The sequence below is a fragment of the Carassius auratus genome, chromosome 17 (assembly GCF_003368295.1).
Source record: "Carassius auratus strain Wakin chromosome 17, ASM336829v1, whole genome shotgun sequence".
Lineage (NCBI taxonomy): Eukaryota > Metazoa > Chordata > Actinopteri > Cypriniformes > Cyprinidae > Carassius > Carassius auratus.
Genome location: NC_039259.1, coordinates 27,111,897 through 27,125,050, shown reverse-complemented (window position 1 = coordinate 27,125,050; position 13,154 = coordinate 27,111,897). Strand labels below are relative to the sequence as shown.

The following is a 13,154-nucleotide window of genomic DNA, read 5'->3' as shown; positions in this document are numbered from 1 at the left end:
TCACATACGACAGCTCACTATGCAAATACCAGTTTCACATCACAAACGACAAGTCCAGACCTAACTACAAGACTCAAATCAAATACGACAAGTCCAGTGCTAAATACAAGTTTCACATCACATCCAAATACCAGTTTAATATCAGAAACAACAACTCAAGAGCTAACTACTAGTTTGATATTACATATAAAAAGTACAAAGCCAGCTACAAGTTTCACATCACATACGACAACTTCTCCAGTCGCCAGTTTCACATCACAAACGCCTAGTCCAGGGTCAAATACAAGTTTCACATCACATACGTCAACTCCTGAGCCAACTACAAGTTTCACATCACAAACGACAAGTCCAGAGCCAAGTACAAGTTTCACATCAGAAACGACAACTTACAATGCAAATACCAGTTTCATATCAGAAACAACTACAGAGTCATCTACCAGTTTGATGTTACATGTGAAAAGTCTAGTGCCAAATAGCAGTTTCACATCGCATGTGACAGATCACAATCCAAATTACAGTTCCACATCATATACAACAACTCTTGAGCCAACTACGAGTTTCACAGCCCATATGCCAGCTCACAATCCAAATACTAGTTTCACATCACATACAACAACTACTGAGCTACTTGCAAGTTTCACATCACATACATCTACTCACAATCCAGATACAAGTTTCACACCACATACGTCAACTCCTGAGCACAATACCAGTTTCACATCTCATATGACAAGTCTAGAGCCAACTACAAGTATCACACCACACAAGACAACTCAAAATCCCACTACAAGATTGAGATCACATACAACAACTCTCGAGCCAACTACCAGTTTCACATCACATACAACACATTACAAACCAACTACAAGTTTCACTTCACAAACGACGACTCCCAGGCCAACTTCCAGATTAACAACACTTACGACAACTAACAATCTAACTGCCAGTTTCATTTCATATATGACAACTAATGGATATACTGATCCCTCAAAGGCATCGTAAGTGTACAGTTATCAGTGGATATCAAGTGTAAAACCCGTTACAGAATACCATATGATTCCATCCATTTTACAGAGAAGCCTTGGACAATCTGTATATTGACATTGAAGAGATGGAAAAAAGTAATAAAAGCAATGTAGCGATTGTCATGGGGGATGCTGTTGGTCTTCTTCATGTACAAGCCAAGAACACAGAAACCAAAGAAATCAACATATGCTACTCTTCAAATCATGCAATGGTAAATCTAGGGGTTGAGATTTATTAAACATGGTATGATTCCTCCATTATCATGGCAATTCTGATTTTCACAGGTTGTTGAGAGTGACCAAAATATAAGCTGTTCCTGGTCTTTAAAGATTTCCAAGGAGGCTTTTGATAAATCACGTCTTGAAAACAATGGAAGTGCGTTTGTTGGAGTTCTAAGGTTCAAAAACATGGAAAACAAGGTACTGTATGCTTCTGTTTAGGGCTGGGTGATATGGCCAAAAGTTGTCACAGTTAAATTATTCACATCATTTGATATTGAAAATTATGACAATAAATGTCAAGGAGTAAACATAAGTAAAATTCTTCTTAGGTCTTTCTATCTAGAAAGAAGTTTCTGCATGTTCTAATGGGTGATATAGTTACAATTCATGAAACATGTTTGTGTTCCCTTTCTGAATGCAAGATGCAGATGTAAATTTATGTTAATTAACAAAAACAGTTAAATCTGTTAAAATCATAACCTCATAATTATTGGTTAAAAATTCTATATTCAATTTTATTTTATTTTTTTAAATAACGATTGGTCATCTATAGTATCACACAATTATGTCATGGTAACCAAAGGTAAATACACACTTAGCAACTCATAAACATGGTGAAATTTCTGCGGGCCAGGATTGCAATCATCATTCGTGTAGCGGTGCAGTCTGGACTCCTTCAGCCTCCAATTCTATTTCCCACTCAGCCTGGACAGCCTCCGTAGCTCATTGCCCCCTCCTTTCTCAGCAACTCTATGAAAAAAAAAAAATTATTAATCGCAGGTTGTCTACAGCAGTTCAACCATGAGCCATACTGGGACACTCTCGCCTCCGAACTCCAAACACATTGCCCCGAGCGTGCTTCAGTCTACCTCTCTGGCTGGAACAGCTCCATGCTCACCATTCCCTCTATCAGGTCTTTTCCATCAATGACATGCTGCCTTTGCAACTTAATTTATTACACTATTTCCTTAAAAGATCTGAACATGCTCTTTCAAAGATTACTTATCAGTAATCATATACTTCTTTTAACTAACCACAGGCAACAATTGCTCTGCTATCTCTTATTCTCACACATCCATGCTTGCTAAAGTCTTATGAAACAAGAACCTATGCCAAAACCATCAAACGCCTTCCACTAACCAGTAACCTAAATCTTCTATCCATACTCCTTCTGAGTTCTTTTAAATCTGTTTCCGAATATGTCTGCTCTCGTAATGCAGACCAAGCACTTCCTAAAGATCTGCTTTTCCTAACAGAAACCAGAAATTGGTCACAAGATTCATAACATCAGAAACCAGATGTGGAATCTCCAATGAGACTGCCAGAACCCTTGGTCGCTGGTCCTCTCAACCATACCACGCCTACATCAGCAACAACTTCAAGTTCTCCATCAAGCCCAAAGTTACCTCAGCTATTCCCAACTTAGGGGGTCCTAATCGTCTGGTCTAAATATACAAATTAGATGATACCCCTATCCTGAGTCTCTCCAGGCCATCAATTGAAGATGCACAGATCAACCTGACCAACCTATCCCCTTTACCTTTTCATCCTCTTCCAACTCATCCCTAACTTTCTGGATAATAAACTATTCATTTTCATACTTGCTTGTGGTGTGGTTCTTGCTCGTGAAAGGGAGTTAACTAGTTAACTGAGGTTTGGGAGCGAGGCCACCCCTCTACCAAACACCTGATTTTCCGAATCCTTAATATATCAGGCCAACTCATGCCGTGCTGTTTGTCTCTTTCTCTCAAACCCACCCTTCTCTCAAACCTGGGCTTCAATACCACATCAGCAGTGCCACAAACTGATCACCTCCATGCCACGCCGAATTGAAGCAGTAATTAAAGCAAAAGGAGTCCCTACCAAACATTGAGTACATGTACAGTAAATGAACATACTTTCCAGAAGGCCAATAATTCACTAAAATGTTTTTTTTATTATTGGTTTTATGAAGTAATCAACGAATTGGTTGAGGTTGTGAATTGGTGGGTTTTTGTTAAATGTGAGCCAAATAATCACAATCAAAAGAACCAAAGACTTGACAGTGACAAGACAAGACACGGAAAAAAAAAAGAAAAAAAATAGGACAATTGCATGGAAAGATTCTTAAAGGTTTATACTTCCAGACAAATGTTTTCGATCAGTTATATTCGCACATATTTATATTTGATTAATGATTGCTCTCTTGGTTTCTGATTCAGGATGAAACTAATAATTACACTGTTTTGAACAATGACGTTTATGGAATAACAATGAGGGCCAAAATCTCCAACCTTACCGACAATATTGACATGCTGTTTACACTTAATGATAAGGTAATGAAGAGTTTGTTGCAGAACTTTTGTTATACTGATCAGACAATGTGAAAGCAAGATTAAAATAAATGTTATTTCAGGACAGAAATGTATCCTGCGTTTCTTGGGAAGGCAAAGGTAAGTTCATTTATGACTGTACCGATCAATTTCAGTCAAGAAACCCAGTTCATTCAGTTTTTTTTTTTTTTTTAAATCAATTTCATTCATTGCTCTTTTTTTTGAAGGAAAACTTAAATGGACAACATTCGGCTGTGAGACGATAATCAACAATAACACCATAAAGTGTTCCTGCTCACATCTGACGTTCTTTGCAGTGCTGATGGTGAGAACTTATGGTTTCATAATTGATATTTACATTAAAGATTCCACTAAATCCATTTCAGTATTTAAGTTCCTGTCTACATTTAAAATATACAAATATTTAAACATTTAAAACTTGCTAACAATATCTGATTCTTGCTAACAAACAACAAATGGTTTTAAAATCCTGCTGATTTGATCTCTTCTGTTTTCTCTGATCCTTCAGTCTCCGCCAGATGCAAATATAACAGCATCGGATCTGGAATCACTGACCTTAATTTCTTCTGTCGGTTGTGGCATCTCCATGTTTTTTATGGCCATCGCATTATTTATGCATTTCCTGCTACGGTAGAGTATCTTAAAGTTTTATCATACAAGCTGGGTTTCCATCACCCTGGTTTTATGCACATTTTAAAGTATCACATCAGAATCGAGAGATGGAAATGCTTAATTTTGATTTTGATTGAGGTGGTTTGTGACTTGTGCAAAAAAGGGTTAATGCGAATAATGGGAGACGGAAATGCATTTTGCCAATAAAAACCTCCAAACGCATCGAAAAATTTACGTGACTTTGTGCTATGGATGGTAAATCTTGACTAACCAGCAGACCGATCTCATTCCACAGCCTCTGAAATGTTATATGATCACTCTGAAATGCTTTCAGCATTTCTGTTTAAATGTGGTTTTATTAACAAAGTTCGGGAGAAGCACGATCAGATAATCATCCAATTTGGTACAGGTGCATCTCGTTTAGCTAATCATCTTATAGCACGCACGCGTATATATATCCAGTCTTCCTACCTCCTGTCCCACGACAGTTTTTCGGCATCCACTCGTCCGCCAGATGTCGGAACTCGAACTCTTCCCTTCAGACAATGAGCTAGAAGCTCCCCAGCAAGCCACCGGCTCTAAAGCAGCTTCCTCTGCTGACCCCATGGCACCTCCTTCTCAACCGGGATGCAGCGCCGAGCCCGAGGCCTCAGCGCGTGGGCGAAGACGAAATAGGCCGGATACGCACACACCTCGAAGTCTCCGTTCACCTCCACCATCGAGACAGCCAATCCAATCACCATCAACATCACATGCATCGGCTTCACCATCCATCCCACCCATTGGAAAATGGACCGTCGCAGGATTAAGACAAGCGCTGTCAAATTCAGATGTCAGGTTTTCTCGCAACATGAGCAAAGCTCAACTCTATGAGCTTTATAGCACACTGGGAAATAATCCACCTACCTCCAAAAAGGTAACCAAAGCCCACAGGTCTAAACAACGTGTCACACAAATGTCATCTTCTTCCAGCTCAAGTTCCGGCTCCCCCCAAGCGTCAGGACATAGCAGATCATCAGCAGGTCGGGGCCACGCCCCAAATTCGGCCGCTCCTCCCATCGCACTGCCTCCCTCTTCACAACCTATCTCTGCAGCTCCTTCAGCTGCCTCGCCGCATGCAACAGTGCCTACGGGCGCGAATTTCCAACCTCCACTGCTTTCTACTTTACCTTCGGCTGCAAAGACTAGCGCGTGGCTGCCTCCGCTAGCCGCTCAAGCTCAGCCTCCTTACTTTTACCCCTCCACTTTTTCTTTTCCCCACCAATGGCCAGCAGCCCCAGTTGCAGACACCCAAGCTGGGAATCCTCAGCTAGCAACACAAGCAGGCTGGCCTCCTTCCTCCTTTCCATCTTCCTCTCCTTTCGGGCTTCCCCAAGCACCGGGGTTCAATCCATGCGTGAGGATGCCTCCGCAAACGGGTGCAACCCCTCCCTCATTTCCGCCTTTCTCCTTCTATCCTTTTCCCTACGGGCCGACCCCAGCTCCAGGGGATAATCCGTGCGTGAGGATGCCTCCGCAAACGGTTATGGCCCCTCCTCATCTTCCTTCCAACTCCTCTACCCAAGCTAAACCGCAGTATACTCTATTCACAGCGACCCCTCTACATACTCCACCTAATGCCGCCGCTATGGAACCACCCCCCGTGCCTAGTTCCATCAAATCACAGATTCTCGCAGGTGCGGATGTTGATCTCTCCTCTCTTCTCTCTCTGCTCCCTCCGGCTGATTCCTACCGACAAATAGATTGCGGAGATTTCTCAGTAACTTTAAAAAATTCGACTCCCAGTTCATCCCGCCCCCTTTCTTTTTCCGAATTCACGATCGCATTTAGCCGCTATACGGAGGTAATCTGCTCTGCTTTTCCCTATAGACGGCGCGAGCTCAATGACTATCTGGCTATAGTCGCGGAACTCGCGCTGTCTTATGGCGGAACCCATTTTTATACTTACCACAAGCTATTTTCAGCCAAATGTGCAGTACGCGTAGCCCAGTGGAATCAATGCCCCTATTGGGGCGCCCTGGATGCTGATCTTCACAGCCGCGTATTTTTTAGCTGTCGCAACATATCATGCGCAGTCTGCAGGTCAGTTGCTCACTCGACCATCTCATGCCCTCAAATCAATCCAGCTATTATTCCTTAATAAATAAATAAATAAATACAGTATTATAAAATATGTTATATAGATATAAATAAATAATTATAAAAAAAAAAAAAAAAAAAAACAATTAATCGAGTTACAAAATGTGTTTTTGCTTAATTATACTGATGTGCGCATGCACAGTAAATCCGATGGGTAGGATAAAATGTCAGGACCCCGGACCTTTATTTAGTCGGGTTGACGTACCTTTTCAGTTCTGTGTATGTGATGTGACGCTAGTTTTACTTAAAGTCAAATGCTCATGAACTGACTGTCAGAGCAGTTCTGGAGATGTTGTTCATGTGTTCAAGTCCTTATTTAGTGAGACAGCAGACGCAGAAATTACCGTGAGTGTAATGTGCGCTTCAGTGTGTGTGTAAAAAAGGAAGTCGCGCTCCTGCTCCATTCATTAACAGAGACGCACAGAACATGCAGGATTTACATTTAAACACTGTTCCGTCTTAATATTTAGAGCTATTAATTCGTGAATCGGATGTAAGTGCAATTACTTATTTTGATTAATTCATTCAAAAAAAAAAAAAAAAAAAAAAAAAAAAAAAAAAAAAAAAAAATCATTGCGAAAGAACCTGACGTGAGATTTAGAATAAATTAAAAGAGGCTTCGAAGCAGAGGAATTTGCCTACATCATTTTTTGTAATCGCGTTACTCGAGGAATCGTTTCGGCCCTAATCTTAAGCAGCTCAAAAGGGGCCTCTCACATAATCCGATAGATGCCCTCGGTTGTTGTTCATCAGACATTAAAAAAAAAAAAAAAAAAAAAAAAAAAAAAAAAAACTATTCCTCCTTAAATCATGTTGTGTACTTGATTAATAGAAGCCTCTCAGTTATCGTTTCTTCGGCCAAAGTAAGGGCCCTCCAGCCATCGTTACAATCTCCTTGCCTATTTCAGCATCGGACAGGGCTCTCCCTTCCGGTGCAGCTGGGCAGTGGCTCCCTTCGGTCGCAGTGTGAGCCTTTCATCTGTCATTGAGTTGCGCTGCGCGCTCAGCGGCAGATGGGGGTATCCCTCCCGGTGCAGCAGAGCCACAGGCCCCCTTCGGTCGTTGTGACAGCCCTCCATCCGATGCATCAAATTAAGCCGCTTATACAGTCGCAAGGGGGACTCTCCCTTCCGGTGCAGCAGAGCCGCAGCTCCCTTCGGACGCAGCGAGAGTCCCTCCATCAGTCGCGTTTTCTTGCCTACTCCGTATCGGACGGGGCTCCCCTACCGGTGCAGCAGACCCACGGCTCCCTTCGGTCGCAGGGTGAACCCCCCGTCTGAGTTATGTTGCATGCTCAAGGGCGGACCGGGATCTCCCTCCCGGGGGAACACAGCCGCTGGCTCCCTTCGGTCGCAGCAGGAGCCCTCCATCCGATGCATCAAACCGTTCCTCGAATCTTCTTGCCTATTCTGCATCTGATGGGGCTCTCCCTTCCGGTGCAGCAGACCCACGGCTCCCTTCGGTCGCAGGGTGAACCCCCCGTCTGAGTTATGTTGCATGCTCAAGGGCGGATAGGGTTCTCCCTCCCGGGGGAATAGAGCTGCTGGCTCCCTTCGGTCGCAGTGAGAGCCCTCCATCAGACGCATCAAGCCATGCCTCGCATCGCAAGGGGGACTCGCCTTTCCGGTGCAGCAGAGCCGCAGCTCCCTTCGGACGCAGCAAAAGTCCCTCCAACAGTCGTATTCTAGTTAGCGTCAATCAGGGCTCTCCCCTCCGGGGCAGCACTCCTGCTGCAGAGTTGCGAACCCCCTACGGAGGCTGGGAGAACCCTCAGAGGCAAAAAACCGTGCCTCCATAAACCCGCAATGGGGGACTCCCCCTTCCGGTGCAGCAGAGCCGCAGCTCCCTTCGGATGCAGCGGGAGTCCCTCCAACAGTCGCGTCTCTTTGCCTTCTCAGCATCGGACTAGGGCTCCTCTTCCGGTGCAGCAGACCCACAGCTCCCTTCGGTCGCAGTGTGAACCCCCCATCTGAGTTATGTTGCATGCTCCACGATGGCTAGGGATCTCCCTCCCGATGGGGTACAGCCGCTGGCTCCCTTCGGTTGCATTAGGAGCCCTTCATCCGACGCGCCAAACCGCGGCTCGAATCTCATTGCCTATTTAGCATCTGACGGGGCTCTCCCTTCTGGTGCAGCAGACCCACGGCTCCCTTCGGTCGCAGTGTGAACCCCCCGTCCGAGTTATGTTGCATACTCTATGGCGGCCAGGGATCTCCCTCCCGATGGGATACAGTCGCTGGCTCCCTTCAGTCGCAGTGAGAGCCCTCCATCAGATGCAACAAACCGCGCCTCGTACTCAGCCGCAAGAGGGACTCTCCCTTCCGGTGCAGCAGAGCCGCAGCTCCCTTCGGAGGCAGCAAGAGTCCCTCATTTCTTGATATCTGGCATTGTGCTCCTCCCATAAGCGGCATGGAGGGCTCGCTGGTAAGACGTTGCGAGCCGCAGCTCTCGTCGAACACTGCACGGGCTCTCCAGGTCGCTCTGCATTTTCTTCCCAACACGCATATTTTGGGGGGCAACTAAATTTTATCTCTCTGGCTGCTGTCCTATGGCTTTAAGCTTCTTTTGGGGAGTTATTTGGGTTCGGGCTATGCTCCGGGCCCGGACCCCTCCCCCAGGACAGCACGCCAAAATATGCCTACTATTTGCCTTCAGATTAGATGTAAGGGTGAACTCGTGAAATGTGGTTTTATTAACAAAGTTCGGGAGAAGCACGATCAGATAATCATCCAATTTGGTACAGGTGCATCTCGTTTAGCTAATCATCTTATAGCACGCACGCGTATATATATCCAGTCTTCCTACCTCCTGTCCCACGACAGTTTTTCGGCAACCCTCCTCCACCCCAACTCCTCACTTCTAATCTATTTATCCCAAATTGGGATAGGGGGAGTTATTTGGGTTCGGGCTATGCTCCGGGCCCGGACCCCTCCCCCAGGACAGCACGCCAAAATATGCCTACTATTTGCCTTCAGATTAGATGTAAGGGTGAACTCGTGAATTGCCTCTCAGAACTGTTAAATGACTGCGTTCCCAAACAGCAGCATCCACCTACGAAAGCAATAAGCACATTCATTGTGTTTCGTCTGCTCATTCTGATGTGCAAGTAATTTTATTATATAGCAAAAATTATTATATTCAGTAGCTTCTCTTGCTTTTCTTAGTGATGTATAGTGCCAGTTTATCAGGAAGTGACTATTTTGTTCTCTTTGACTCTTTGGATGGAAATGCCTCCTGTTCGCAAATGTTTTGTGCGATATTCCAATTTTCTGCACTTTGGATGGAAACCTGGCTATAGTTAGTGCTATATCATCACTAATATTACAATTTTAGCTTGCTAGTAAATTTCACATATAATTACAAAAAAAACAGCAAGTAACATCTTGCATTAAAATTGAGATTGAAGCTATAATGTATTAAAGTTCAAGTTACAAAATAATTTTTTATTTAATTTTTAATAGGAAAGCCAAATCAAATCATGCCACGAAGATCCTGATGAACATGTTTGTGGCTTTGTCTCTACTGAATGCCTCGTTTTTGTCAAACGAGAGCGTCGCTAACACAGGAGACAATGCTGCGTGTGTCTTCATAGCGCTGCTCCTACATTACTCCATGCTGGCCTCATTCACCTGGTTCTTCATTCAAGCTCTTCATATGTACTTATGGCTCATCAGACAGAACGTCTCCATCACAAACTACATGAGGAAGATCACCGTGTTGGGCTGGGGTCAGTTACAGCCGCATTGTTAGTTCATGCTAGCTCAGGTCCATTAGATATATGTGTACATTTAATAATTTTAACGCACTTTAAAGATATAAGTTCACCAAAAATGAAAATTACCCCACCCTCAAGCCATCCTAGGTGCATATGACTTTCTTCTTTCAGACAAATTCAATTGAAGTTATATTAAAACATGTCCTGGATCTCCCAAGCTGTAAAATGAGTGAGCTTTGTAGTCAATTGGTGTTGATACTTAAATGTATCATCCATCCATTATAAAAAAGTGCTCCAGATGGCTCAAGGGGTTTAATAAAGTCCCCCTGAAGCATTTTTGTAAGAAAAGTATCCATATTTAAAACTTTATAAACAGTTATCCAATGGATGATGTCGTAGGATGTAGTCATAGTGTAAGCTTTTAATGCAATAACTGAGTGTCAATGTTTACAAAAGTTTATTAAATTGACACTATATCTTTACTTTAGGCATTCAGAAACAAATCATGTGTATCTGGCAAAAACTAAATATTAAAAGTTTAATATAATAAAACTATTAAACTATAACTATTGTGTTTTCAGCGTGTCCGGCTCCAATAGTCCTAGTTATCGTTTCTATAGGAGGATATAAAGCGGTGACCCTAAACACAACGTCTGGAAAAATTGCACGAATGCAAGTTTTTCTGATGTCACACATTTTTACATTTCTGAATGTCTACTGATTGTCTTATTAATAATACTTCATTATTTTCTAATCACAGGTGCTGGATTACAAATTTTTACATACACTACACAGTGAACATCGGCTACTATGCTTTAGTTTTCATCTTCACGACAGGAATCTTCATCATGATCGTCACTAAAGTCGTTCAGGCCAGAAACATAAAAGCTGTGGATGGCAAGAGAAAGACGTTCAGAAAGCAGCTGATGATGGTGTTGAGTTTGTTCCTGCTCTTCGGTCTGACGTGGTCTGTGGCGTTCTTCAGTTATGGACCGATGCTCATTCCCTCATATTACATATTCACTGTGCTGAACTCATTTCAGGGTGAGAAACAATCACACGCATCAGTACATTTGATAGAAAGATACATATTTTAGCTAATAATTTGAATTAATTCAGTTAATTTTTTATTGAATTTTTGTGTTTAATTATTTCATACATGATTTTACTGTTCATTATACCGTTTTGCTATTAATAATTTGACCATTTTCAGTCAGTTCACAGTTTCAAAATTATGTAAATTACTTTAATGATATCGGAAATGTATTTGAACTAATTGAAATAAATTTCTCTGATTCTTTTTTCAGGGTTTTTCCTCTTCCTGTATTACTACCACATTCACAATGATGTTTCGGGTAGTTTCTCTGATGATCCAGAAAACACAGACTCCAACTCAACCATTGCTTAATCCAGCATTAATGCTTTAGAAAATATTAATCACCAACATAATTAAGACTGAACGCTTTCTTTGTCTCTGACTTTTTTTCTCTTAGACAAAAATTACATTAAAAAGTGTCATTTTACTGAAATCACTCAAAACAAATAAAAAAATGTCCATGCATCTGTTGATCTTTATACTTAAAAATTGTAGGAAGGTACAATTTTGCTTTCAAATCTCTGATATGATGTGATATTACTGTTGTTAGATTATTCGAACATTAAAATCATCCATGTGTGATCACATGAGTTTCAGAACAATCCAACACTGAATGCTATTTAGAAAAACGTTGAAATGCCTTTGGATTGAGATATTTGTATGATAATTTCATAAAGCAGCTCACTAAAATCCACACACAGATGTGGAGTCTCATATTTATGATTCTGTTTTATTTTTCAGTATTTCTCAAGTGTTTCTTATGGAGCTAATAAAATGTAATTGTATTATTCATGATGGAATGACTTCAAAATCATTTATTTCATAAATTAATTAGGTCATGAAATATCAAAGCAAATGTCACTCACACAGAAATGTTTCATTAAACATTCAAGGCAAAGCAAGCTGAAACTTGTAACCACTTGCAGTATGGAGTATGTACAAGTGCAGTATGGAGTACCTCAAGGCTCAGTACTAGGGCCGCTACTCTTCACGCTTTATATGTTACCCTTGGGAGATATCATCAGGAAACATGGTGTTAGCTTTCACTGTTATGCTGATGATACCCAGCTCTATATTTATTCGCGGCCCGGTGAAACACACCAATTTGAAAAACGAATGGAATGCATAGTCGATATAAAAAACTGTATGACGAGTAATTTCTTACTGCTAAATTCTGAAAAAACAGAGGTGTTAATTATATGACCTAAAAACTCTGCTTGTAATAACCTAGAACACTGTCTAAGACTTGATGGCTGCTCTGTCAATTCTTTGTCATCAGTTAGGAACCTAGGTGTGCTATTTGATCGCAATCTTTCCGTAGAAAGCCACGTTTCTAGCATTTGTAAAACTGCATTTTTCCATCTCAAAAATGTATCTAAATTACGGCCTATACTCTCAATATCAAATTGCAGAAATGTTAATCCATACATTTATGACCTCAAGGTTAGATTATTGCAGTGTTAATTTCGTTGACGAAGACTATGACGAAAAATATTCGTCAACTAACCTTTTTCACGGACGAAAACTAAATAAAAACTAAATAAAAAGTCAGATATGATGACGAAAAACGTGACGAAATATAACTGACACTTTAGTCAACGAATAAAAATTAGACGAAAATATATGGGAGGGACGAATGGAGAAGAGATCCAATCAGAGCGAATCTTTGAGGGTAGGTTGATCTATGCAGAAGCAGCCGAGCCATTTTAAAAAGTCGCGGCAAATGCAAGCGCAACAGCTAAACAAACGCAGCAGCAGTTACACAGAAAAGAGAACAAAGATGAGTTTGCAGAAATTCACACAGTTTCGAGGACGTTTTCATAACAGTTAAGTTGTTTACACAGGGAACTACACTGCGACCTTTTGAAATGCCATTTGGACCCAAATTTTTATGGGGTCGTAAATGTATCACTGATTATTTTTGTACCTACTTATGTGTAATGCTATGTTTTAATATGAGCATTTATTAAAACAGAAATGTGTATTTTAAGAATACGTTTTATAACGTGCTC

The 13,154-nt window shown here is 41.7% G+C and overlaps 1 protein-coding gene across 1 annotated transcript; it reads left to right on the top strand.

Moving 5' to 3' along the window:
• The first annotated feature begins 3,232 nt into the window (after window positions 1-3,232).
• LOC113117765 (adhesion G-protein coupled receptor G2-like) lies at window positions 3,233-11,898 on the top strand. The gene is made up of 8 exons (XM_026286671.1): window positions 3,233-3,562; window positions 3,643-3,679; window positions 3,787-3,884; window positions 4,089-4,210; window positions 9,793-10,058; window positions 10,628-10,718; window positions 10,807-11,090; window positions 11,354-11,898. The coding sequence occupies exons 1-8, from the start codon at window positions 3,500-3,502 to the stop codon at window positions 11,452-11,454; spliced, it is 1,062 nt and encodes a 353-aa protein (XP_026142456.1). The 5' UTR covers window positions 3,233-3,499; the 3' UTR covers window positions 11,455-11,898.
• The last annotated feature ends 1,256 nt before the right edge of the window (window positions 11,899-13,154 follow it).

What these genes read in the sequence shown, in the direction of transcription:
- LOC113117765 (XM_026286671.1), top strand. Translation starts at nt 3,500, where the DNA reads ATGAGGGCCAAAATCTCCAACCTTACCGACAATATTGACATGCTGTTT. An exon ending in CGTTTCTTGGGAAGGCAAAG is followed by an intron (nt 3,680 to 3,786) that starts GTAAGTTCATTT and finishes TTTTTTTTGAAG; the next exon opens with GAAAACTTAAATGGACAACA. An exon ending in GATCACCGTGTTGGGCTGGG is followed by an intron (nt 10,059 to 10,627) that starts GTCAGTTACAGC and finishes TTGTGTTTTCAG; the next exon opens with CGTGTCCGGCTCCAATAGTC.